At 37.9% G+C, this 26,918-nt stretch overlaps 2 protein-coding genes across 15 annotated transcripts in view; one reads left to right on the forward strand and one right to left on the reverse strand.

The window, feature by feature from the left end:
- Positions 1-3,979, reverse strand: part of DNAJB4 (DnaJ heat shock protein family (Hsp40) member B4) — a 35,593-nt gene extending 31,614 nt beyond the window's left edge. Inside the window, exon 1 of one of the 9 annotated variants that reach the window (XM_054480108.2) lies at positions 3,844-3,979. In XM_054480108.2, coding sequence (XP_054336083.1) covers positions 3,844-3,979 — 136 coding nt within the window. Of the gene's footprint in view, positions 1-1,859 lie in introns of all 9 variants that reach the window. The other 8 variants (XM_054480028.2, XM_063653930.1, XM_054480116.2 and 5 more) reach the window with 8 other exon arrangements.
- A 3-nt stretch (positions 3,980-3,982) lies between these two features.
- FUBP1 (far upstream element binding protein 1) overlaps positions 3,983-26,918 on the forward strand; it is a 35,132-nt gene continuing 12,196 nt past the window's right edge. For 2 of the 6 annotated variants that reach the window (XM_054479877.2, XM_054479929.2), the window contains exons 1-18: positions 4,119-4,252; positions 13,127-13,217; positions 14,057-14,119; positions 14,928-14,966; positions 15,466-15,505; positions 16,032-16,081; positions 16,178-16,249; positions 16,387-16,444; positions 17,917-18,079; positions 18,180-18,278; positions 18,397-18,498; positions 18,793-18,895; positions 18,987-19,087; positions 19,436-19,577; positions 20,216-20,376; positions 22,643-22,794; positions 22,876-22,955; positions 26,482-26,610. In XM_054479877.2, coding sequence (XP_054335852.1) covers positions 4,133-4,252; positions 13,127-13,217; positions 14,057-14,119; positions 14,928-14,966; positions 15,466-15,505; positions 16,032-16,081; positions 16,178-16,249; positions 16,387-16,444; positions 17,917-18,079; positions 18,180-18,278; positions 18,397-18,498; positions 18,793-18,895; positions 18,987-19,087; positions 19,436-19,577; positions 20,216-20,376; positions 22,643-22,794; positions 22,876-22,955; positions 26,482-26,610 — 1,765 coding nt within the window. In that variant the 5' untranslated portion in view covers positions 4,119-4,132. Of the gene's footprint in view, positions 4,253-13,126; positions 13,218-14,056; positions 14,120-14,927; positions 14,967-15,465; positions 15,506-16,028; positions 16,082-16,177; positions 16,250-16,386; positions 16,445-17,916; positions 18,080-18,179; positions 18,279-18,396; positions 18,499-18,792; positions 18,896-18,986; positions 19,088-19,435; positions 19,578-20,215; positions 20,377-22,642; positions 22,795-22,875; positions 22,956-26,481; positions 26,611-26,918 lie in introns of all 6 variants that reach the window. The other 4 variants (XM_054479921.2, XM_054479955.2, XM_054479912.2 and 1 more) reach the window with 4 other exon arrangements.

Below are 26,918 nucleotides of genomic sequence, written 5' to 3' on the forward strand. Positions count from 1 at the left end.
TGAATTAGGTTTCAGTTTGCTTATGTAGGAACACAGGGCACTGGAGGTACCTCAGTCTAATCACTTCCCATTTAATTATTTTAACAGTTTAAAAAAAGCTGTTTCTAGACCCTGAATTCATCTCAAGACTATAAACCCATAACTAGAAACAAACTGCAAGCCATTAAAAATAAGCAAAAGTCGGCCAGAGCTTGTACACTTGTGTATTTCAGTGGTTCTCAAATGTGTCTGCACTTTAGTATTAACCCAGGAAGCTCTTACGGATTCAAATATAGACCAATTAAATCAGTTTCTGGGAGTAGGAGTTAGGGCTAACCTTTCTTTCTTTCGTTTTTGAGACAGAATCTCGCTCTGTCACCCAGGAGGGAGTGCAGTGGTGCGATCTCAGCTCACTGCAACCTCCGCGACCCGGGTTCAGGCAATTCTCCTGCCTCAGCCTCCCGAGTAGCTGGGATTACAGGCGCCCGCCACCATGCCCAGCTAATTTTTGTGTTTTTAGTAGAGTCGGGGTTTCACCATGTTGGCCAGGCTGGTCTTCAACTTCTGACCTCAGGTGATCCACCCCCGCCTCGGCCTCCCAAAGTGCTAGGATTACAGGCGTGAGGCACCTCGCCCGGCCTACCTTTCATATTTTTTAAAAGCTCCCTGTAGCCAATGTGGGTAACCACTGAATAAATAAAAGGTCACTGCAATTGGTTAGTCAGGTTAAGTTTCATGAGAAAAGACTATTTTTAATCTGGATATTTTTATTTAGCTAAAGGTTAATGAAAAAGATATATGTAATAGAAGAACTGATTATCTAAATATATGATCCAATAGGAAAAGAAACAAGAAATGTTTTGACCACAAAAAAAGGGAGAAGAACAGTAAATATATGAATTTTAGACATTTTGTTTTTGAGGCAACATGTAAAACCAAAGTTTTGTAGGTAGTTGTTTGGAAACATCTAGGAAACAAGTATAGGATCAATTTACAGGAAATTACAAGTATATTAGTGCATATTTGTATATAGCAGCCTTATTATAAATTATAATGTATGCTATGGAATAAGCTAAACTCACTTAAGAACCGGATGATAAGGCCACTTATTTAAGATAGATGCTTTCAGGAGTCCCAAACTTTCAATCTAACATTATTACCTAAAGTAATGGGAAGTTGCGAGTGTTATGTCTTATAAGAAGAGGTGGAGAGCTCTAAATTTTTCTCTAAAAATTAAAAATCTATTTCCTATATATCCTATGATGCCCTGTTATATCTCCCATGATAATAATCAAAGGACAGATCCTGACAGTGAATGTGTGGAGTAACCAAATACTCCATTAATATTCAAAGAGGGCTTTTGTATAATAAAGTAAAGATGTTTGCTCTTTTATTAGATTTGAAGAACACTAAAAAGTTTGGAATGACACCTTAGCAACCCCCCAAATATTCCTCCCAGCTTCACTGAAGAGGTCCTAAAAAGCAGTTTATTTATATTTTCACAAAGAACCTTTGTCTCAAGCATTAATTTTTCCAAAAGATTAAGCTATCAGGAATTTTATTCTGGCCAGGCGCGGTGGCTCACGCCTGTAATCCCAGCACTTTGGGAGGCCAAAGAGGGTGGATCATGAGGTCAGGAGTTCGAGACCAGCCTGGCCAACATGGTGAAACACTGTCTCTACTAAAAATACAAAAATTAGCTGGGCGTAGTGGTGGGTGGCTGTCATCCCAGCTACTCGGGAGGCTGAGGCAGAATTGCTTGAAGCCGGTAGGCAGAGGTTACAGTGAGCCGAGATCATGCCACTGCACTCCAGTCTGGGTGACAGGGTGAGATTCCGTCTCAAAAAAAAAAAAAAAAAATTAGGCATGGTGGTGCACACCTGTGATCCCAGCTACTCCAAAGGCTGAGGTGCGAGAATCTCTTGAACCTGGGGGGCTGAGGTTTCAGTGAGCCAAGATCGTGCCACTGCACTCCAGCCTGGGCAACAGAGCGAGTACGTATTAAAAAATAAAAAAAAATAGTGAGGTCCTTACATATTTTCAATATTCAGTGATAACTAAAATAAATTGAGATATACATAAATTTGTTTTGAGCGTAAATTATAGCACTGTGGTAAATTACATTGATCAAAAGGTCTGATTATTGCCTAATTAATAAAATATGAAAAAATCAAGACATTCTCAAAATACAACTGGAAAATTTCTACCTAACCGCACACACCCAACACTGCTTTTACTGTTTTTCTATATATTATGATTAAATCTGTAGTCCCATACGTGCACTGATTTTTCAAATGCAAATCCCACCAAAATTTATAGGAATGGCCATGAACACTGAAAAAGATCATCAGAGCTATAAATGGATACGACTGCCTTAAAAGCTGATTAAAGGGAAATGATGGCTCACCTATATCTACATTCATATTAACTGCTATTTTGGTGCTTAAGCAAATGAACACATTACTTTTAGGTTTTCAGAAAGAATGCAGCATATATATATTTCTCACAATTACTCTTAAGAGCTGCTGAAAAAGTATTTTTTTAGACCTAACCAAATAAGACAAAATGCCACAAAGTCGAGAAAGTTCATTTTACCTCATTCTTTGTTATTTAAATAGAAATAATTTTGGAAAAAAAAGTCACTGTGATATACTCAATAATAAAGAGTAAGACTTCTAAAGTATCCTAACGATTCCTGGAGCTTACTACTATTAACGCAGTAAATTACATGCCACGATATGTTGGAGAAGGTCTGAAGAAATGTCTGGCATTACTTGGTAACTTTAGTACATAACATAAAATACCAATTTATATATATACACACACATACACACACACACATATATATATACCTAGTCCTGTGATGACAATTCAGAATATGATCTTACATTTGAGTACCCACAGGATGGGGTGGGAGAAACTACGCCTAAGAAGCTACAAAATCTATTTTGGTCCAGAAACAACGCTGTTCTTAAGAGACCTTAACAGGCAGGGCGCAGTGCCTCACGCCTATAATCCTAGCATTCTGGGAGGCCGAGGCGGGTGGATCACGAGGTCACGAGATCGAGACCATCCTGGCTAACACGGTGAAACCGTCTCTACTAAAAATGCAAAAAATTAGCCGGACATGGTGGCAGGCGCCTGTTGTCCCAGCTACTCGGGAAGCTGAGGCAGGAGAATCGCTTGAACCCAGGAGGCGGAGGATGCAGTGAGCCGAGACCGCGCCACTGCACTCCAGCCTGGGTAACAGAGCGAGACTCTCAAACAAACAAACAAAAAAACCTTAATAAAAATGGCCATGGACACGTACAAATACTAGGTTACTAAATCTGGCTAACACTGAACTTTAAGAACAATCACGTTTTTGGATAAAGAAAAGGGCAGTCATACTTTTAGAGCCTCATCCACATTATTTTAAACAAAAACTTAAAATATGGTCGAGAACTAACAGGCTTCCAGCCTGAATTCAACACCCACCCTCGTGATAAAACTAAAAAATTTGACAGTCTGTAAGTAAAATACAGGGACACTTTACTACCCTGAAAACCATGCTGGGTTCCCGCTAGGCCGGGCAGACGTTTTCGGGAACATCACCGCGCGGCGTCTCGGACGCGCTTCTCCTGGCGCCCTCCGGGCGGCAGCGCTCTCGAGACACTGTTGCGTCGCTGTCACGCCCGTCGTTGTCACGCCCTTCCCCGCGGACACCGAGAATGACCCATGGCGGAAAATTCTACCGCACTACCTCCCTGAGGCAGCGACCGGTAAGAAACAACCTTTTCTTCAGACTTCCCACCACGCAACCCCAGTCGCAGTCAACTGGCCACTGTGACCCACCACCCTGCAGGAACAATTACCCAGCCTCACCCCAAGAACGCGCGGAGAGGAGGCGCCAAAAGAAACCCTGTTCTCGCGAAATCTTAAACTTAATTCTCGCGACGTCTCTGTTCCTGTCGTTCTTTCTCAGCCCTAACCCCACACTAGCGCGTTGCCTCGGAAACATCGCGAGATTTTGTTCCTTCAGTCTCCGCCCCTTACGGCACGATGGTCGCGCAAGAATGTAATAGAGCTTCGACGGCCGCCATTTTCTTTCTTTCTTAGCTGTTAGCTGAGAGGAAGTCTCTGAACGGGCGGCAGCGGCTCTTATAGTGTAACCATGGCAGACTATTCAACAGTGCCTCCCCCGTCTTCTGGCTCAGCTGGTGGCGGTGGTGGCGGCGGTGGTGGTGGAGGAGTTAACGACGCTTTCAAAGATGCACTGCAGAGAGCCCGGCAGGTAAGCGTGGACCGCGCGGCGGAATCCCGAAAGCTCACGGTAATTGGCCGCTGACTGAGTAGGCCGCTACCCTTAAGCGCATGAGGAAGAGGAAAGAGGTGTCCTTCCGGGCTGAAATGTGAAGAGACACGTTTCCCCATGTTGGTAATAACGATTAGAGACTAGAACTCAGTTTTGTGTTCTTGGTGCCTAATCCACTTAGAACCCCGACGCGTGCTACGCAAAGAAGGCCTGAAGTCTTTCCCCCGCTTCTGCGGCACTCGCGTGTCTCCAGTGAGCTAGTTTAGATGAAGATCCTCTTTTAGGGGATAAAGCGCAGTTAGTTTCACACAATTTAATGGAAGGTTCTGGTAATGAGTTTGGGAAAGAACTAGGGTCTATCCTGGAGCCATAGCAAGGGAAGGGATTTGTCATTAAAGTAGCCTTTATAGCTCATTTCCGTTCTCTCTCGCAATTAAAACCGCTTTCAGTACCATTCACCTTCACACCTCTACAAGGAAGGGACTTGAAAGCAGTCTTTTTCTGGGCGGGATTTACGTGTCAGTCTGTTCCACCAGTCCGCCCCCCTTATTTCTCAAAATGGCCTCAGGCCCATTATACCAGAGGTTTCAATTTGAATCTGCCTCTCTGTTCAGAGTCGTAAACTGACCAGACCTCTTTGTATTACGTAGTGCGTGCATTTGCCCTGAAGGCACCACTTTCCCAGACGAAAGCTGTTAAAATAGTGCGTGTACTTCAGGAAAATAAAAGATTTCTTAATTTGAACTTCACATTTTTAGATAGTCCCCTAATATATTTAACATTTCAAAATGTATGGGGTTGGTATGGATTTGCATGTAAGCAAAAGAATCCTATTCTCTATGACACTATGCGTATTGTACTAGGTGCTGGACATTTTTTTACTAGTGTTAAGCTAATGATAATTAGAAACCAGTGTTGTGCTGTGTTTTCATTGCATTAGGAGTTCACTTAGTTAACTTTTTACCGGTACAGTTGAAGGAACATTGAGTCAAAATTAGAATTCATAAAATCCGTTGTAACACATCTAATGTGAACGCATTATAAACATGAACCTGTACTTGTTTATAACCAGAAATATTAGGGGTAGTCAACAAAAGGTCATCATTAATATTAGTTCTGCGGTTTTTTCACGTAATTTAAGAAATTCTGAACATGTTTAGCAACAAGCATATAACTATGACAGACACTCTTAGCGTGTTTTATTAGACTGATTTGTAAAACTTAAGGGAACTATTTTATTTACTGGAACCAACTATTTTATTTTACCAGAACCAGCACATTGGATTAATTAGTATCGCACACTGTAGGTAGATACTGGAGTTTTGTTTTGTTTTGTTTGAGACGGAGTCTCCCTCTGTCGCCCAGACTGGAGTGCAGTGGCGCGATCTCGTCCCACTGCAACCTCCGCCTCCCGGCTTCAAGTAATTCTCCTGCCTCAGCCTCCCGAGTAGCTGGGATTACAGGCGCCCGCCACCATGCCCCCGGCTGATTTTTTGTATTTTTTTTTTTTTTTTTTTCAGTAGAGACAGGGTTTAGCCATGCTGGCCAGGCTGGTCTCGAACTCCTGACCTCGTGATCCGCGCGTCTTGGCCTCTCAAAGCTGGGATTACAGGCGTGAGCCACTGCGCCCGGCCTTGTTTTTTTTTTTGTTTTAATGCATGAATTGTTTCCTACTAAGAAGCTATGATATAGTTCCTTGACCAAATGCAAATGAACAGGATTATCTGATTAATACTTTAACGAGAGCAGACAAAATATGGATATTTAATTCATCCACTTGCTAATTTATAAGAGTTTCTATAAGTCAGGCACCTTGTACGGGACACAAGTTAGGAGGGGGTGTCCAGCTTCCTAAGTAAAGGTGATATTTGAGCAAGGCATTATAGAATGAAAGAGAGTTTGGCCAGTAAAGAAAAGAAGCAGCATGCGCAGAGGTATGGGGACTTGAGGGAATGACAAGAACCCAGAAGTGAAGTCGCTAGAAGATGGGGGTGGGAGGACGTGAAACGAGGCAAGGAAAGGTACAAGCGGATCCAGATACTGGAAGACCTTGTGTTGCAATGCTTTAATTAAAAATTGGATTTCAGGCCGGGTACGGTGGCTCACGCCTTGTAGTCCCAGCACTTTGGGAGGCTGAGGCAGGCAGATCACTTGAAGTCGGAGTTTAAGACCAGCCTGGCCAACATGGTGAAACCCCATCTCTACAAAAAATACAAAAAGTAGCCTGGCTTGGTGGCCTGTGCCTGTAGTCCCAGCTACTTGGGAGGCTGAGGCACAAGAATCGCTTCAACCTGGGAAGTGGAGGTTGCAGTGAGTGGAGATCACGCTGCTGCACTCCAGCCTGGACATAGAGTGAGACCGTGTCTCAAAAAAAAAATTGGATTTTATTATTAGGCTAAGCCATAATTTCTTTATACTTATTAAAATGTAGACATTGTTGGCAAATTGCGAAATTTATTGTCGTATATGCTAGTAGATCAGTTGTCCTGATGTCTTTGCTGTAATGATTTCTTTATAAAAATGATCTTAAATCTGAGCTTCCTAACTTTAGTTTTTGCCTGGAATTACCCATTACATTTGATGATATCTCTAAATGTCAGTTGTAGCTGTTACTCCGATGATATAAGTGGAATATACAGAAGCGTACTTAGACAAAAGTTAGGTTAATATCTGAACTACTTCCTCCTTGTGTATTTAAGAGAATATTGACTTAAGTTTCTAGAATCCTCAACTAATCCTAAGTTTATTTTCTTTGTCTAGAATACTATGCTGTTTTTGTTTTTGGAAGGAAGAGATATAGGAACAGTTTCCTGCTCTCAAGGAGCTTCAAAGGCTGTACCAGTGGGGATGCCATTGGTATATTTAGCTGGATAGTTGTTATTCAGAAAAGCAGGACAAGTAATTATGATTCCTGATCCGTACCTGGTAATGCCAGTAATGTTAACTCTAGCTGGTTATTGCCATCTGGTCATTTAGTTGCCAATCTTTTTTTTTTCTAGCTTATTTTTATGTGAAATTTTTAGATTTTTATAATATTCTGAGCTAAATTCAACACAGGGACACCAGATTGCTGCTTTAGTTCAGGGTTTCCAGCCTGTGCACTTAAGAAATTTATTTTTGTGTATTTCAAGCTGTAACTCCAGAGATTGGGATTGTTTGATTGGGTCTTTAGCAGTGGTACTAATAGCAACTTCTGTCTCTAGAACATTGGAAAATTAAAATGTATTTATCTGCCGGTTTTTTCCTCGAGGTTATATGAAGGTGGAAATGAATCACTAGATGATTAGCTAAGCAAGACTATTAACCCTCATCCCTTCCCCTCTAGACAACTATGAAATTAGTCATTATGTATTCGATCCTTCTTGCAGTCTCTTCTCTGACAATTATGAAAGTGATTCAGGCTGCATAATGTTGTTTGAATGAAATGAAAATACAGACTAGAGCTGTTTTTTTTTTATTACCATCAGTCTCTTCAGTGAAAACTAACATTTGAGCATGATTCTTTTTTTAAATTATTTTGTGACAGTTTAGCAAGGCTTGTGATAAGCAAGTTATGGTATGGTAATATTTCTAGTGTCCACATTTCTTTGCATATCTGGTGTATGGGAACTACTAACTCCATCAGGACCTTGCCTATAGTAGGTACTCAACATTTACTGAATTAAATCAATAAATATTTCTGATGAATTAAAGTACAAGTCAGACCTCTGTATCTGTGGGCTCTGCATCTGCAAATTCAGCCAACCATGGATCAAAAATATTAGAAAAATGGAATAACAGTCCAGCAATACAAGTAATACGAATAAAAACAATACAACAACTATGTACATTGTATCAGGTATTATAAGTAATTTAGAGATGCTTTAAGTATACTGAAGGATTTGTGTAGGTTATATGCAGATACTGTACCATTTTATGTAAGGAACTTGAGCATCTGTGGATTTTGGTATTTGCATGGTTCCTGGAACCAATCCTCCAGGGATACTGAGGGACTGTAGTTGATCATACCACCTGATTTTAGAGATTTTCTGATTCTCAGAAGTTAAGTAAACTAAAATAGTCTGTTCTTAACCTCGGAGGATACATTCCAAGAACCTCAGTGAATATCTGAAACCACAGATAGTATTGAATCCAGTATATACACGGTAATGTTTTTTCCTATACATGTGTATCTATAAAGTTTAAATTCTAAATCAGACACAGTATTAACGATAATAATAAATTAGAGCAAGACTGGGCATAGTGGTTCACGCCTATAATCTTAACACTTAACTTTAACTATGACGTTGTCTTTGAAAAGAAATCAGCCAGCCAAGGTGGCTCATGGCTGTAACCCTAGTGTTTTGAGAAGCTGAGTCAGGAAGATTGCTTGAGCCCAGGAGTCTGAGACCACCCTAGGCAACATGGTGAAACCCTGTTTCTATAAAAAATACTAAAAAATAGCCTGGGCGCGGTGGCTCATGCCTGTAATCTCAGCACTTTGGGAGGCTGAGGTGGGTGGATCACGAGGTCAGGAGATCGAGACCATCCTGGCTAACATGGTGAAACCCCGTCTCTACTAAAAGTACAAAAAATTAGCCGGGAGTGGTGGGTGCCTGTAGTCCCAGCTACTCAGGAGACTGAGGCAGGAGAATGGCGTGAACCCGGGAGGTGGAGCTTGCAGTGAGCCGAGATCGCGCCACTGCACTCCAGCCTGGACAACAGAGCGAGACTCCGTCTCAAAAAAAAAAAAAAAAAACACCAAAAAATTAGCCAGACATGGTGGTGCGTGCCTGTAGTACCAGCTACCCAGGAGGCTGAGGTGGGAGGATTGCTTGAACTTGGGAGGTCAAGTCTAGAATGTTGACAGTGCTGGGTCCTTTATGTAGTTGCATAAGTGAGCCATGATCATGCCACTGCACTACAGCCTTGGGCAACAGCCTGACCCTGTCTCAAAAATTTAATTTAATTTAAAAAATAAAATAGAACAATTACAACAGTACACTGTATTACTTGACAAGAAGGGCAAATTTAAAAAAAATTAAACCAATATGCTATAATAAGTTACATGAATGAGGGGACCCTCCCCTACCCCAGAATATCTTATTGTACTATATCATAGATAACTGAAACTGTGAAGAGCAAAAACTGAAGATAAAGAGAGACTACTGTGTCTTTTAAGTTTCTTTTCAACTCCCAAATTCTTGGATTTCTCACCTCTTGGCTTCCTCAATAGAGGTGAGAAATGCTAAAGTAGTGAAAACAGGAAAAATAACTTACTCATTCAAGAAGTAGATAATGGTCCAGATGGAAAGCTTGAATTATTTTTGTAAAACTAAAATTAAATAAAGTAGCCAGGCATGTTGGCTTATGCATGTAATCCCAACACTTTGGAAGGCTGAGGTAGGTGGATCACTTGAGGTCAGGAGTTCAAGACCAGCCTGGCCAACAAGGTGAAACCCTGTCTATACTAAAAATACAAAAATTAGCCGAGCATGGTGGCAGGCACCTGTAGTCCCAGCTATTCGGGAGGCTGAGGCGGGAGAATCACTTGAACTTGGGGGGCAGACGTTGCAGTGAGCCCAGATCATGCCACTGCACTCTAGTCTGGGCAGCATCGTGAGACTCCATCTCAAATAATAATAATAATTAAATAAAGTTAAAAGTTTCCCACACTTGATAAATGTCTAATAAAAATTGAATATGTTGAGTTCAAGTACTCTGAAAAAGGAGTTGAATATAGTTGGAGGTTGGTTTTTAGGAATTACTATTTGTCTTAAATTAATTATCCTTGTAGTCACCTAGGAATTGTGTATTTTCTATTGATCTTAGAAAATTATCAAATCTACAGTTCATTTTGTTTTTTCAATTTTTTTTTTTAAAGAGATGGAGTCTTGCTGTATTAGCATTGAACTTCTGGCCTCAACCAGTTCTCCCATCTCAGCTTCTGAAGTAGCTGGGGCTGCAGGTGCCACTGAGCCGGGCTCCTTTATTGGTATTTTTATTAAAAGCTTTTCTCTAATGTCTTTATAACAGTTCTCAATTTTTGAAATGGTGTTACTGGTTCTTTAGTGTGAACTGTCAACTTTCATTTTTTCTTTTCTTTTCCTTTTTTCTTTTTTGAGACAGAGTTAGATCGCTCTGTCACCCAGGCTGGAGTGCAGTGGTGCGATCTTGGCTCACTGCAACCTCTGCCTCCCGGGTTCAAGTGATTCTCCTGCCTGAGCCTCCTGAGTAGCTGGGATTACAGGTGCGCACCACCGTGCTCGGCTAATTTTTTATTTTTTTTTGTATTTTTAGTAGAGATGGTATTTCACCATGTCAGTCAGGCTGGTCTCGAACTCCTGAACTCATGATCTACCCTGCCCTGCCTCGGCCTCCCAAAGTGCTGGGATTACAGGCATGAGCCACCATGCCTGGCCTCAGCTTTCATTTTCATTTGGTTAGTTCAGTAGTTCATTTTGAACTATTCAGTGGGTAAAGTTGTATAAATAAGTGTCTTTTCTCTGTATAGAAGTTTCTTGGAGTTCAAGGAGTGCTGCTTTGCAAACTCATAGAGTATTTATAAAAGCTAACTGCAGAAGGTATTCATAGGCTAAACCGTTTCCTATTCTTGGTAGTACCATTTTCTCTGGCCTGAAATATGTTCCCTCTATTAGTGCCTGTCAGTACCCAGCAGTGTATTTACTTTCCTGAGGAACAATTCAAATGCTAAGTGCTTTAAGACCTAAGGGTGGAAAAGCAGTGTTTTCAGGCATTATTAGGAAAATAAGATTTAAATTAGACACCCAGAAACAAAAACAGGTTTGTAATTGGTAAAGTGAAAGATGATTAAAGAAGGTTAGATTGACCAAAGGGAGAATTTACCTTTTTTTTTTTTTTGAGACAGAGTCTCATGCCGTTGCCCAGGCTGGAGTGCAGTGGCGTGATCTTGGCTCACTGTAACCTTCACTTCCTGGGTTCAAGCAGTTCTCCCACCTGAGCCTCCCGAGTAGCTGGGTGACATGCGCCACCACGCTCAGCTAATTTCTTTGTATTTTTAGTAGAGACTGGGTTTCTCCATGTTGGTCAGGCTGGTCTCGAACTCCTGACCTCAGTGATCTGCCCGCCTTGGCCTCCCAAAATGCTGGGATTACAGACATGAGCCACTGTGTCCGGCTGAGAGTGTACCTTTTTTTTTTTATCAAGCAATCTAGTACTTGATCCTAATATTCTTTGTGGTAGATGTTTGCATTTTTAGATGAGGAAAAGGGAAATCTAGAAGTCCTAGGAAATACAGTTGGTATATGGGAACTGATATGTAATTAGACTTAAGTGATCCATGTTGAATTTATGACTCAAGCACTTAACTATAATCTTAACCTCTCCAGTTGTCTGATGAGGTTAGTATATGGGGACTGATACATAATTAGACTTAAGTGATCCATGTTGAATTTATGACTTCAGCACTTAACTATAATTTTACCCTCTCCAGTTGTCTGATGATAATAAAAACTTGAAGCAGTTATCCATATGGGGATCTCTTTGGGGAATCCCAGTCACCAAAAGTTAGGTTTTCTTTAATATTTTTTCATGGAAGATTTCAAATATACTCAAAATTGAAAGAATTATATAATAAATTCTCATGAGCCCATCACACATCAATAATGAATGTACAGCATTGCAGTGTGGAGCTTGGACTATTGCTGACCACTCAGCAATGTGGCAGAACCACTCCATGATTCCCCATGGAAATGGGAACTACTTCAGTTGTCCTTTTATAGAAAAATTCAGTAAGTATCTGCTGATTGTGCCCTACTTGTGACTTGAAGCCAGGTTTTTGTTTTTTGTTTTTTGTTTTGTTTTGTTTTGTTTTTAACAGTCTTGCTCTGTCACCCAAGAGGGGCGTGATATTGGTGCACTGCAACCTCCACCTCCTGGGTTCAAGTGATTCTCGTGCCTCAGCCTTCCGAGTAGCTAGGACTATGGGCGTGCACCACCACACCTGGCTGATTTTTGTATTTAGTAGAGATGGAGTTTCATTATGTTGCCCAGGCTGCTCTCGAACTCCTGAGCTCAAGCAGTCTACCCACCTCCACCTTCCAAAGTGCTAAGATTACAGGCATGAGCCACCATGCCAGCAAAGCTGGGTATTTCTTAAATTGGTTCAGTCAGATGCAATAAATTATTTGCCCTACTTTAAAATTTAAAAATCTTCTAAGAGAATTATGGTTTTGCAGCTGAGGTTTTTTTAAGACTTGAGCTCCCCGGACTCCTGCATATATCCTTGGAGCAACATTGTCCAATAGAAGTACAATGTGAGCCACATGTTTTGTTTAACCCAGCATATCCAAAATATTACCCCCTTTGCATGTGCTTAATATAAAAATTTAAGATGATTTATATTCCAGGTTTTCAATATTCGGTGAGTAATTTTACACTTAGAGCAAGTATCATTTCAGACTAGTCACATTTCAGGTACTCAATAACCACATATGGCTAGTGGCTGCCTTACTAGATAGCATAGCCTTTGAGTCCCACAAAGTGTTCACATTCTATGTGTTTACACACATCTTTTGAAGTGTCAGGACAGAGAGCCAGATAGGATCCAGATTTTCTTTAAATCTGGTCTGTCTTCCGGATTCCTAGTTGATTACTTCTTTGTTGCTTCTTATAGGGATGTATCAGAAGCTTAATAATCTCATGATTATTATGTTAACTGCCTGAAGTATTAATGGTAGCAATAAATTGAACTATAATTTTAATTTTTCAAGTATATTTTCTTATGTGATACTAAGTATTTCACATATACATGTATCAGGAAGTAAATGGGGGGAATTTAGTAATGAATAGTATATAATAGTTTGTGATGGTATTTTTCTTTTTTTTTTTTAGATTGCAGCAAAAATTGGAGGTGATGCAGGGACATCACTGAATTCAAATGACTATGGTTATGGGGGACAAAAAAGACCTTTAGAAGATGGAGGTAAGTTATACTCTAAGTATTTTAAATTGTTTTTCAGAGTGTTTAGTTGAAGTGATTCTCGGTATTTTTCTGTTATTTTATTGAAATATTACTTTTATTATAAGGTTGTTAAAATTGTAAGCTGTATATTGCCCTAAAAGGGGGGAAAGAGAACTAGACAAGGTAAGTAAAATTTGAAAGAAATTTTTTTAAAAATTTAAAAAAAAAAGTTTTGTCTTACTAGAAAACAATTTATTTTCCCTCTTTTAGGATTGTGCCAGATTGAAAGTTTGCACAGACGTCTTGTTAATAATATTAAAAAAACAAAAATATAAATTGCTTAGAAGACACTTCACTGGTTTTACTCATACGTGAATGGATTTTAATATACTGTGTTTTCGTCATTTTTCTATTTCCAATTGGACCTTAAAGGTTGAAATTCCTATAGTTTGCTACTCTAGTGTGTTGCAGGTTATACCATTTTTTTTATGTTCTTTGCTTTCAGTACTTTTGTGTTTCACGTTTAGCTTTAAACCTGTGGATTAAAACAGCGGATTTACAGTGCTTTGTATTTTTAAAAATCATAATCATTGAAACTTCTGAACTTAGAAGTCTGCATGTATTTTTTGTTTTAGGTTTGATACATGAGTTTTGATACATTTTCTTTTTACCCTTTTTTTTAAAGGGAGGATTCTCACTGAGGCTATAGAATGTATTTGTAGCTTTTGACCAGGAGAACCTGGTTTCCTTTTATTTAAGTGTCTTTCATATTTATAGTGAGGTTTTTAATGTAGAAAAAAAAATGAGCTAATGATGCTTCAGATGTTGTATGTAATGTATTCTTTTTATTTTATGTGTAGATGGCTCTTGGACAAGTCCGAGCAGTACAACACACTGGGAGGGAATGCCCTCTCCTTTTAAAGGCAGGAATTTTTATTTATTACCTGTGTTCAGTATGTAAACGTGAAATAAACCAGTGGATTCTTAAATGGACACAAATATTTCTTGGATTATGTGTCTGAATTTTTGCTGCACAACATTCTGATGTTTAATCATTTAAGTTTGAAGGGGGGAGGAGAATGTAGTACTTTGAGCTATAGGTTGTCTGTTCCAAGGTATGCATTGTATTCATCTGTGTAATGGATTTAGATGAAGGTAGTCATGTAGTTGCTTTGAGATTTTATTTTTTCGCTAAAGTTTTATGCAGTGAAATGTTTGTTTATAAATAATAGAACAGTTTAGGTTGAGATTGCCTTGTAATGTTGTGGGGGGTTTTTTTGTTTTATTTTTTGGGGCATAGCTTTGTGGTCACTGTCAGATACACTTTAATATGTCAGATTTTTATAGTTTGATAGGCTTTTCTCCCCCCAGTCTTCAGTTCCTGAGGTGGAAGCATCATTAGCCTTTAGCATGTGATATTTTGCTAGTAATGGACCTAAAGTACTTTGTCTTGTATCATTCTAGTGTGCTTAACATACATTAAGGTCAGTGATTTGTTAAGAATCAGATAACTATTTTAATGTCTGTGCATCTTTTGAATGTGAAGAGAATGAAGTATCGTTTCTTTTTTAGATTACTGAGTTTGGGTTGAATTTTGGCAGTTTTGGTTCAAATGATAAACCATACCTTCAGATATTTTAATAAATGTTTATATTGTTATTTATTCTTGTTTGGGAGGGGAGAAGCTTTGTACTTAATTGGCAAAAAATTAAAAGACACTTAATTTTGCAGATCAACCAGATGCTAAGAAAGTTGCTCCTCAAAATGACTGTAAGTATTCCTTTTAAACTGGGTCAAAAGCTAAAGTAACAATTTCAGTGTTAAGATTTTGTTCATATTATTGGGTATCTTTGAAGTTAGTTGGTTTATGAGTATTTTGGATCAGCTAGCCTGAATTTCTTTGTAAATATATACCTTTTTCTCCTATTTTACAATCTGTCCCATTAATTGTGGCCAGGTATATATAAGGATTGGTTGCTGAATTATTTTACATATTTAACAGCTCCAATTCTTGATTTATACTTGTACAGCTTGAAAAAAGGAAATTATTTTGTTCTGTGCCATTGCTAATATAATGTCTTCCCTTTCATTGGCTCTCTTGCCCCTGTCAGTGCCAATATAAATATTCTGTAAAAAATTTGACTCTCTTCAAGATGTTGTCTGTGCATTAGGGAGAGATTTTTCAATGTTTAATATGATTGTGTTGTTAAATATATAAGTAAATTGAAATTTTGAATTTTCGTTTTATTTTTATTTAATTTTTTGATAGCTTTTGGAACACAGTTACCACCGATGCATCAGCAGCAAAGGTATAGTCAAAAGATTTTCAAAAAGTACTCTGCAAGTTTTGGTTGAGCTGTATGTAAAAACACAACCACATTGATGTATATTGAATATGTGTCTGTGTATTTTTTGGTGTACCTAGTTCATGTCACTCCCCTTGGGAAGGTACCATAAAGTGATGATTTTTCTTTTGAGTGAGAAAAATTTGTGATTTGGAGAGATAGGTGGAATTAACCACATTTTAGAAGAACGGGTGAATTAAAGTAACTGTTAAGATGACGTTCTCTAAACTCCACTCCAACTTCTTTACAGTTCATGCCTTCAGACTGTTCCATTCATCATCCCTTCTTCACTTGATGTGTCATCTTAAAATTCTTAATTTAACTACTCAAGTAATAAGACCATATTTTTTGACATGAGTCTGAGCCTAGAACCTTAGTTTAAGCCATTGGGAGACATTAGACTTCCATTTTTATTAATAGATTATCTTTTATTTGTAAACAAAGTATCTTTCATTGAAGGAAAATAGTGCTTTCTGTTATTTCTTAGCAGATCTGTAATGACAGAAGAATACAAAGTTCCAGATGGAATGGTTGGATTCAGTAAGTAACTTGATTTTTAAAGTTTTGAAAACATGATCAAAACGTACTTTAGGATCTTTCAACCAAAAAAAAAAAAATTTTTTTTTTTCTAATTAGTAATTGGCAGAGGAGGTGAACAGATCTCACGCATACAACAGGAATCTGGATGCAAAATACAGATAGCTCCTGGTAATGTTATATTCTCATGGTATTTTCAGTGTGACTAGAAAACTAGCTTTTTTTTTTTTTTTTTTTAAGGTTTCTAGTAACAATAATGCTACCTTTAATCTTTTGACCTGAAGTTTTCTTTTTGTTTTAAATTGTAGACAGTGGTGGCCTTCCAGAAAGGTCCTGTATGTTAACTGGAACACCTGAATCTGTCCAGTAAGTTTGAAAAATCTTAAAAATCTACTTAAGTAACAACAGCAGAACTCTTTGAATTTTGTCTCTTCTCTTTGTTACTGCTTTATTTACACTATTGTTTCGCTGCCACCTTCCCTCAAAGTCCTCTAACTCCTTTGAAGTTTATGCCTCATGCCTTTCTCAGGTAGGGTTCATCATCTGAATCATTAAACACAGAAAATGGTTAAAACAACTTCATATCTACTCCATTCTCTACTTGTAAAGCCAAGTGTAGCCTGGAGAAGAATGCACAGTCAGGTTAACTGGTGACACCTAAAACTCAGACATTAAGCTCAAATGGACTGTTGTGTTGCCTGCATTTCCCTAGTTCCATTCACTTTTCCACTCCTCTCCAAGGCTCTTTAATACTGTATTTCCCCACCTCCAAATCTTCAGCATCTAACCCCACCTTTCTCCCACTTAAGCTTATTTACTGAGAAAATGGAAGCAAATGATAAGAAGCTTTTCTTTTTCCCTACCACTAAACCTACCAGCCTTCATTTTTCCTCTGTTCACATAGTACTCAGGTAATTGCTTTCCTTTATGTTCATGTGCCTAAAGCCAGCCCTTTCTTCCTACTGAAGGTTCAGCCTGCAGTTGTACTTTCTTCTGCATTATTAGTTCCCCCTCTTTACTAGATTTTTTCTTTTCTTTTCTTTTCTTTTTTTTGAGACGAAGTCTTGCTCTGTTGCCAGGCTGGAGTGCAGGGGCACGATCTCGGCTCACTATAACCTCTGCCTCCTGAGTAGCTGGGACTACAGGTGCATGCCACCACACCCAGCTAATTTTTGTATTTTTTTAGTAGAGACAGGGTTTCACCCTGTTGGCCGGGATGGTCTCGATCTCTTGACCTCGTGATCCACCCACCTCGGCCTCCCAAAGTCCTGGGATTACAGGCGTGAGCCACTTCCCCCCAGCCTGATTTTCTTTATAGCACTTTCCAAATAATGTGTTATTCATTTGACGTGTTATTTTTACTTATTTAATGAAATGAAGCCACTCTAGCAGGAACCCTGTTTCTTTGAGTGCTATTACCCCATTACCTAGAATAGCACCTGCACATAGTTGATACTTAAATATTTGTTGAATGAATAATTGTAGCATATGAGTAAGCAAAATGGTAGTTTAAAAATGTAAATAAATCATTTAGTTCTTGGAAGAATCAGTTTAATTCTGAGATAACTTTAACATTAGAGTTCTTTCTTGGAAATTTTGGACTGTTCTTAAAAATAAAAATTGTATATCTAGAAAATTTTTTTGCATAATCTCTCAATCTTTGACCCTTGATGGCGTTTTCTTTCAGTTAAAAGTAAAAGCATTGTTAAAGTTAGCATCAAGGCACCTAATCCTGAACTGGGATAGGAGGAGTACTTGGTTATATCGTTTTATATTTCTCTATTTGAATAAGCTTGGGTATGCTACAGCTTACTATTTAAATATTAATTTGTTAACAGGTCAGCAAAACGGTTACTGGACCAGATTGTTGAAAAAGGAAGACCAGCTCCTGGCTTCCATCATGGCGATGGACCGGGAAATGCAGTTCAAGAAATCATGATTCCAGCTAGCAAGGCAGGATTAGTCATTGGAAAGGGGGGAGAAACTATTAAACAGCTTCAGGTATTGTTAATTTTGTGAAATGGCTACTTTTGATCTGTTTTGATGCCCATTTTTGTCCACTCCCTTTTGTTAATATATATTATTTCTATGATTATAACAGGAACGGGCTGGAGTTAAAATGGTTATGATTCAAGACGGGCCGCAAAACACTGGTGCTGACAAACCTCTTAGGATTACAGGAGACCCATATAAAGTTCAAGTAAACTTAACTTTATACTTAAGAAAGAGTGGGTTGAATGGGGTTGGGCAAAATATGCATGAATAATTAAAATGTTTTGAGACATGCTTTCTAAATTAGCTAACTTTTTCTGCTTTAGCAAGCCAAGGAAATGGTGTTAGAGTTAATTCGTGATCAAGGCGGTTTCAGAGAAGTTCGGAATGAGTATGGGTCAAGAATAGGAGGAAATGAAGGGATAGATGTAAGTAAAAATACCCATTCAGAAATGGTTGTATGCTAATTCATAAATATAATAGTGTTTTCTGTTTTGTGTTAAGTAGCTCTAATATTGTTATCCTTTGATTTCACCTTTATACTTTAGAATACAGAATTCTATATTTTATATCTTGTTACCCTATTTACTATAAATATAGAATTATATCTAATTTTATGATTTGAGGCAGATTTTCAGGAAATGGCCCTTTTTAAAAATACTTTTTTTTACTTTAAACCCTGAGAAGCTAGCTTTCTTAATGCTTAGTCTTTTTTACATAAGGTCCCCATTCCAAGATTTGCTGTTGGCATTGTAATAGGAAGAAATGGAGAGATGATCAAAAAAATACAAAATGATGCTGGTGTTCGCATTCAGTTTAAGCCAGGTGAGTACATATAATAATCTTGTAAGTGTTGGCAGCAGTGAGTTTTGACATACGTTTATTGTTTAATTAATTTTGTTTCTTTGTTTTGAAGATGATGGGACAACACCGGAGAGGATAGCACAAATAACAGGACCTCCAGACCGATGTCAACATGCTGCAGAAATTATTACAGACCTTCTTCGAAGTGTTCAGGTTTGATAGAAAGTTAACATTTTCATTTTTTGTTTTTATGGAAAAGTATTTTCCTTCATGAAATCTGAAGTTTCCTCTGTATCAGAGTCTGCTTGATATGCTTTATTAATAGAGAAAGTTTAAATTGTTTTAAGGTAAAGATCTTGGAGCAGGAAGAACTACTACCTTAAGTGCTACCTTATTTACTCTTGTATTTAAAAAGTGTTATCATTTATGATCATTAGGGCCAGTTCATCTCTACATTTCTGATTCAGGTATATGAGAGCTAGGAAGAATAAACGTAATAATTTTATCATGAAACAAGTATTTCTGTGCTGACTCTTTGTTCTTGTCTTTCCCTCTCTATAGGCTGGTAATCCTGGTGGACCTGGACCTGGTGGTCGAGGAAGAGGTAGAGGTCAAGGCAACTGGAACATGGGACCACCTGGTGGACTACAGGAATTTAATTTTATTGTGCCAACTGGGAAAACTGGATTAATAATAGGAAAAGGCAATGTATTTTAAACTCTTAATGTTTTAACACATTATTCATTTTTCTGGACACTTTCTGTTGCTGTCGTAAACAAGTGGCAATGCTTTTTCTTTGACTGTATTTTAGTAGAAAAGCATTCTTAATATGTAACAAGTAAAACATAAATGAGGGATCTCATGTATATTTATAAAAAGAGCAGGATTTTAATCTTACTAGCTTCTAGAGAAAGCAAACTAAGAGATAATTATTAGCATAAGAAATGTCTTTTGACCCAAAAAGTGGTTTGAGTGTTTTTGTTTGTGCGTTTTGGTTTTTCCCGACTCATATTTTAAAAATTCGAATGTTTATAAGTGTATTAGTTTATATTTACACTGCTTTTAAAAGCAGTTTATTCAAATATTTTATTATAATCACATTAAGATTATGTTTAAACATACTAAGTAAATGTAAATGTATTTTAAGAGAAGCATGAAATGCTTCCTAAAATTTGATTTTCAGTGTAGAATATTAAATGAAAAATCTTAATACAATATTGTCAGTTAGGATACTGACCAAACCATATTTTTAATGGCACATTTAATTGTGACCATTTTCTTCTAAACAGCTCCTAGTACACCGTTGAAACCTTTAGAGAAATTACTGTCTTTTGATTTTAGGAGGTGAAACCATAAAAAGCATAAGCCAACAGTCTGGTGCAAGAATAGAGCTTCAGAGAAATCCTCCACCAAATGCAGATCCAAATATGAAGTTATTTACAATTCGTGGCACTCCACAACAGATAGACTATGCTCGGCAACTCATAGAAGAAAAGATTGGTGTGAGTATGCTTTAAACTTTTAATTTTTAGTGTAGACCCTTAGACTGTACTTAAATTAAGACGTTTATTCAAATACATCAAAGGAAAATGTATCATTACTAGTCTGCATTTATAGATTTCATGATACATATAATAGATACAACATGAAGATTTTCCAGCAATGAAAATAACCTAATTAAATGTGTAGTTACAGGTTTTGAGAACAACCTTACATTTGGGTGTGGCTAGATAAGAGGAGGGTAATGTTACCTGCAGGCATGATATTAGTGTTGGTGCAGGATTGTGGAATATACTTGAAGGACATAGTTAACCAGGAATTCATTATTTATTAAGATTTTACTCTACTGAACCCCAGCGAGGCAGACAAGATTTGCAGATACATCTCCCGCTCTACAGTAGAAATTCATAAATCCTAGCTTTTGGACTGGCTCACAGATCATCTGGGGGTATTAAAATGTAGACTATTTGGGTGCTTCCCACTCCAGCACATAATATACAGAGACACACCTGACTCAAAATGTCTGGGATAGGGCCCAGCATCTAATTTTACATAGATGTTTGGGTGATTCTGGTGCACAGACAAATTTGGAAATTTTTTCTCCAGAAAAGTTTTCTGTTAGAACAAAAAAGTATGAAACACTTTGACTGCTTTTTTGTAAATGTGGCAGACAGAGTTTTACTGGAGTTTTTAACACAAAGTGTGCAGGTAGCATCTTAAATTATTAGAATTTCCTAGGAGAAATTATTTTTGGTGTTTGCCATACTGTGAATGGGGTGCATGCAAAACAAGGTTGACACTGTTTCTGCCTACTTGGGAAGACAAAAATAGATGTACAAAAGATGCTTAAGGAACATCTTACAAAATGTACACAAACATTGTAAATTCTGTTGTATGGATAGTTTAATTGTTCAAAAAATGAAGAGGATGTTTGTGGAGTAATGATAGAGGTTGATGCCATGGCAAAAAAATGAGTAGCACATCTTGGTTTTTGATTTTACAGTATTAGCCTCACATGCATGGATCAGGATTTCTGTTGGATTCATGGAAAAACAAGATAGATTGTTTTGGAGAAGCAATTTGGTGTGGTGATTAAGAGCATGGACTCTGTCGTCGGGTTGCCTGAGTTCAGAATTCTGTAAATCATTTACTGGTTCTGTGACCTTGGAGAAGTTACTCAGGCTTTTCTGTGCCTTGGTTGCCTCCTGTAAAATGAGGATAATAGTATCTACTTCATAGAGTTGTAGGGATTAAATGAATGTTGATGTGTGATTAAAAGAATGCCTGGCACATAACCCTAAAAAATATTGCTACTTTTTCAGTATTATTTTTACTACTTGGAAAGAATAGGTCATGGATAGTAAGTGAGAGATGACAGCAATTGGAGATTTAAAGAGACAAGTTAATAAAAAGAACTTTAAAGGTCATGAAGTTTTGTTTCCCTGTTTTGCAGTGAGAAATTTACAACAAAATATAGTGTTAGCATTTTGTCCAACATGTCACCTGGTTGTGTTAACTACTCAGAAGGAGCATTTTAAGACAGTTAAGTGTAATGTCTTTGTTGGCTTAACAAAACAGAAATCAGTTAAGCGTTATTAATGATGTGGCATGCGTGCATGATAAGGATATAAAATATCCTGATTTGTTGAAGGAATTAAAAAGGGAATTTTTGTGCTATTAAACATTATGATACATGAAAGGCCAAAAAAGATATAAATTATTGATCTGAATGGGGTTTCAGTGACAGAATTAGGTTGTGACGTGGATTTTAGTTCATAGTGAAACAACTAGCTATTAACGTTATCAGTGAAATGATCAGAAGACAATTGATGATACAGGACCCAAGCAGTTTGGGAATATATTGTCAAGATGGTTGTCTCATGTTAGGCGAGTAGATATAGAGAGAAGAGCTGAAGATAAGGACCTGATTTCTGTGATTAAGATGGAAAAAGATAGTAAAAGTAAGAACTATAAAAGGAAAGGGAACTACTGCTGTCTGCAAACAAGCTAAAGGAAATTTAATTGCTAATTTAAATTTAATTTAAATTGCATTTAATTGCTACTGCTATTGATTTTAGTGAATTTTACATGTCTCATTATTATGGCAGATGAAATAGTTTTTGCAAAATGAATAAGGAAAGGAAGGAAAGCCTAAAATTTGTTGTTTGTGACTATAAGAGGGTAGAAATGGACGATTATTTGGCCATAGAGTTGTTTAACCATTACTGTGTCTTTCTGGTTTTTTTATGTCATCCTTTTTTTTTGTAGGGCCCAGTAAATCCTTTAGGGCCACCTGTACCCCATGGGCCCCATGGTGTCCCAGGCCCCCATGGACCTCCTGGGCCTCCAGGGCCTGGAACTCCAATGGGACCATACAACCCTGCACCTTATAATCCTGGACCACCAGGCCCGGCTCCTCAGTAAGTATTGGGTTTAGTTCTGGGCTTTCCCCAAAGATTCTAGTTTTGGGACTGTATTTTTATACTCATTTTTCTTTTCAGTGGTCCTCCAGCCCCATACGCTCCCCAGGGATGGGGAAATGCATATCCACACTGGCAGCAGCAGGCTCCTCCTGATCCAGGTAGAAGATGCTTATTATTTGTGTGTTATCTGTATTGTTTTCCACTCCTGTTACATTATTAAATTTTCTAGTGTTGATTCTACATTTGTTTGCATCACCTTCACTCACTTTACTCTTTCAACAGTGTTAGGCACTGCCTCTACCCCAGTGTATAGGACCGACACGAATATGAGCTCTGCTTTTATGGAACTTCTTTCTACTTGCCTTCGGCTTATGAGTTGATACAGTAGAATGATAAAAGCTAAAAGCTTCAGGAAAGAGCACAGTGTTATAGGTTTTGGATACCAGTGCTGTCAAATGTGTAGTATGTTAATTGTGACATTATCTGTGGAAAAATAGTTTTTACTTATTTAGAAAATTATGTGATAGGGGCTGGGCACTGAGGCTCATGTCTGTAATCCCACCTATTCAGAAGTCTGAGGCTGAGGCTTGAGACCAGCCTAGGCAACATGGCAAGACCCATCTCTAAAAAAATTTGTTTTAAATAAGCCGGGCAGGGTGGTATGTGCCTGTACTTCTAGCTGCTCAGAAGGCTGAGGTGGGAGGATTGCTTGAGCCTAGAAGTTCTAGATTGTATTGAGCTATGGGCGCACCATTGCACTCCCCTGGGCAACAGAATGGGATCCCATCTCTTAAAAAATTATGTATATATGTAACAGTATATATAAATATATATATATATATATTAAAAAAACAGTCTAACAGAGTGTTAAGTATTGGGGCATTAAACTTCCAAATTGTCAAATAAGATATCTGTTCTAGTACTCCTCATATGACAACTTCATGTGAGTAAAAATCAGGCCTGTATTTAATAACTGCATGCTAAAACCCAAATACGTTTAATTATTTTCTATATTTAGATTTATTTATTATATCCTATTCTATTCTGGCATCTTTCCATACCCTGTAGTTTGCTTTCCATCTTAGTCAAAGAGTCATTCTTTGAAGCCAATTAACATTTATTTATGATCCTTTTTTCTCACCTGCTACCTACCTTTTAGGCCTCTTTCACTCGAGTAGTTTCAAGGAAAATATACTCAATTATGGATTACTTTCTACACATAATACATTTATCCCAAAAAAACTTGAAGTAATTTATGTAAATGAAATTGCTTGATTAACTTCGTAGGAAGTGTGCTGTTTGGAATATGACAACACAGCATGACAGTTACCAAGCATGACTTGAGTTGTGCTAGGATATAGGTATGCAAAGTTGGGGTTGTGTTCTATGGCAAAAGAATGCACTCCCAGCGTAAGCAACACTGATGGAAGGGGCTCACAGGGTACAGAATATAATACTCTAAACACTAATTTTTGGAGAATGAAAGGGCTTTTCTTTCCCTCTTGTTGGCGGATTGGGATGGTATAATTAATGGGATTGAAGAGTTTGAGTAGGTTAAAAGGCAGATTCATATTCGGTAACTTGGATCTGCCAGGATTGTATTTTTGAGCACTACTGGGTGGTTAGCATGATTGAGGAAAAATGATGGGAATAAGAAGTGGAAGTGGTCTTTGTATCACAAGTTAAATTTCTCACTTGGAGTAGTAGTGAAGTCACTACTGTAAAAGCTGGTCAGTATGTGGTTGCAACATGGCCTTTGGGCAAGAAGTAACCCATTTAACTAAAACCAGCTGGTTGGCCCCACTCAGATTTATCAAAGAGTTACTGGGTCCCTGGGGGTGATATTGCTTATATTAGACTTAGAATAGCGTAATGTTTTAATATTATATGAACTAAAATGTTTCTTTAAAAAAAGAGTGGTCTGTTAATGGATTTATGTAGTGGTCAAGAATTTAGACTTCAGAGTCAAACCTATATCAGTCCTAGTCCTACAGCTTACTAATTGTGAGATGTCAAGCAAGTTTTTGAACTCCTCTAAGCCTCTGTTTTCTTATCTATAAATTGATTAATGAATGAATCTTGGGTTGAGTGAATATTTAGTAAATTCTTAGTACATACTAGTTATTTGTAACTGTGAGACTGGTTTTTTGGTATGGTTTTCACATTTGGGAGTAGAAATACCACTTCCTAAAGTCTGTTTTATCTCAAATTCTCTATCCAGGCATAGTGTAAAGTGAAGTACCTAGATTTCTTGATTAATATACAGATAATGGCCAGGTGCCATGGCTAAAACCTGTAACACTGGCACTTTGGAAGGCTGAGGCGGGCGGATCACTTGAGGTCAGGAGTTGGAGACCAGCCTGGCAAACATGGCGAAACCCTGTCTCTACTAAAAATACAAAAATTAGCTGGATGTGGTGGCGGGTACCTGTAATCCCAGCTACTTAGGAGGCTGAGACAGGAGAACTCGTTGAGAATTGCTCCACTGCCCTCCAGCCTGGGCAAGAGTGAGACACTTCATCTCAAAAAAAAAAATACAGATAATGACACTATTGAGATATGTAAACATCCAACATACAAAAGCAGTACATTGGGCAATTGAGAAAAGTTTGGAGGGTGTCCTAATAACACCTTACAATTACATTACCTTGCAATTTTCTTTTTCTAGAAATTCTTGCTTATTTTTCTCAAACTTGACTAACCTTTATTAAGCAGCTGAGAATTGCTTCTGTTCAGAATGAAGGCATAATAGAAAATTTAAAAGTTTTAATTGTATGATATTCCTAGTATAAAAGACAGGTCAAGTTTTTTCTGGTTTCTAGAAGATTGGGAGGTCTCAAACTGTTCGCACTTCAGTTGATGTGGGAGATGAGTGAGGGTCAGTTAAGTGTAGAGGAGACATAACATAGCTAAAAGCCGAGACACGGGCATAGTGATTTCTGAAAAGTACAAGCACTGTGTTGTGGCTGGAGCTTGGGTGTTGAAGAGATACAACCGAAGGGAGAGATGAGGCTGAAATGGAAAGGATAAGCCAGGGGATTCAGGCTGTTAAAGATATTGAATGATAGGCTGTGCTTAAGCTTTGAACATCCTGAAGATTGTAGAGAATGAAGAATTTCAAGTAGGATGACATCAAGTTTATAACATTCAATGTGAAATAGGATGAAATGTGGCTAATCTTTTTTAAGATTTTTATATTTTCTCTTCATTGAAAATAAGGACAAAGTTCATTGTTCTAAAATAATTGTTTCTTTCTTATACAGGTTAGTCCCTAGAAATGTTTTTCTTTAGTCATCTTCTAGATAGAGCTGTTTGTGCTTGAGGCGAAACCAATTTAGGAAAAAACAAGGGCACAGGATGGTTTGAGACAGAGCGTTGGATTTGGAGCCAAAAGACCTTTATTCATAATCCCAGTTATGCCACTCAGTAGTTTTTAACCTAGGAAAGTCACTTGGTCTCTGAGACTTGGTTTTCTTTAATAAAAGCTCATGGTGACAACAAAAATAATAGAAAATTTAAAAGTTTTCATATACTTTTTTTAATGTTCTAGTTAATTTTGGGGGCTGTATATTTGCCAGAGAACTGGGGGTGGGGGTGTGTGGGGGGGGGGGTGTGCGTGTGTGTATGTGTGTGAGAGAGAATTATAGACTTCACATGCAAACCTTGAACTTTTATTTATTTTAGCTAAGGCAGGAACGGATCCAAATTCTGCAGCTTGGGCTGCTTATTATGCTCACTATTATCAACAGCAAGCACAGCCACCACCAGCAGCCCCTGCAGGTGCACCAACTACAACTCAAACTAATGGACAAGGTAACTAAAGAACTTATTGTATGTGAAAGCCAAAACTTGTGCTTGGAATTATATATGAAGTACATCACTGTATAATACCTAAAATTTCTGACATTATTTAGTTATAATTTAAGCAGACTTTTCCTTTTTTAAATTGTTACTTTGAAATAGTTTCAAACTTTCATAAAAGTTGTAAGAAGAATACCAGGAGCACCCAGATAGCCCAGCTGTTAATGTTTTATTCCCTTGTTTACTCTGTTACCATCTATATCATACATGTGTATCTGTGTGTATTTATTTTAAATATCCATTATAATTAGTTCTGAAGG

The sequence above is a fragment of the Pongo pygmaeus genome, chromosome 1 (assembly GCF_028885625.2).
Source record: "Pongo pygmaeus isolate AG05252 chromosome 1, NHGRI_mPonPyg2-v2.0_pri, whole genome shotgun sequence".
Lineage (NCBI taxonomy): Eukaryota > Metazoa > Chordata > Mammalia > Primates > Hominidae > Pongo > Pongo pygmaeus.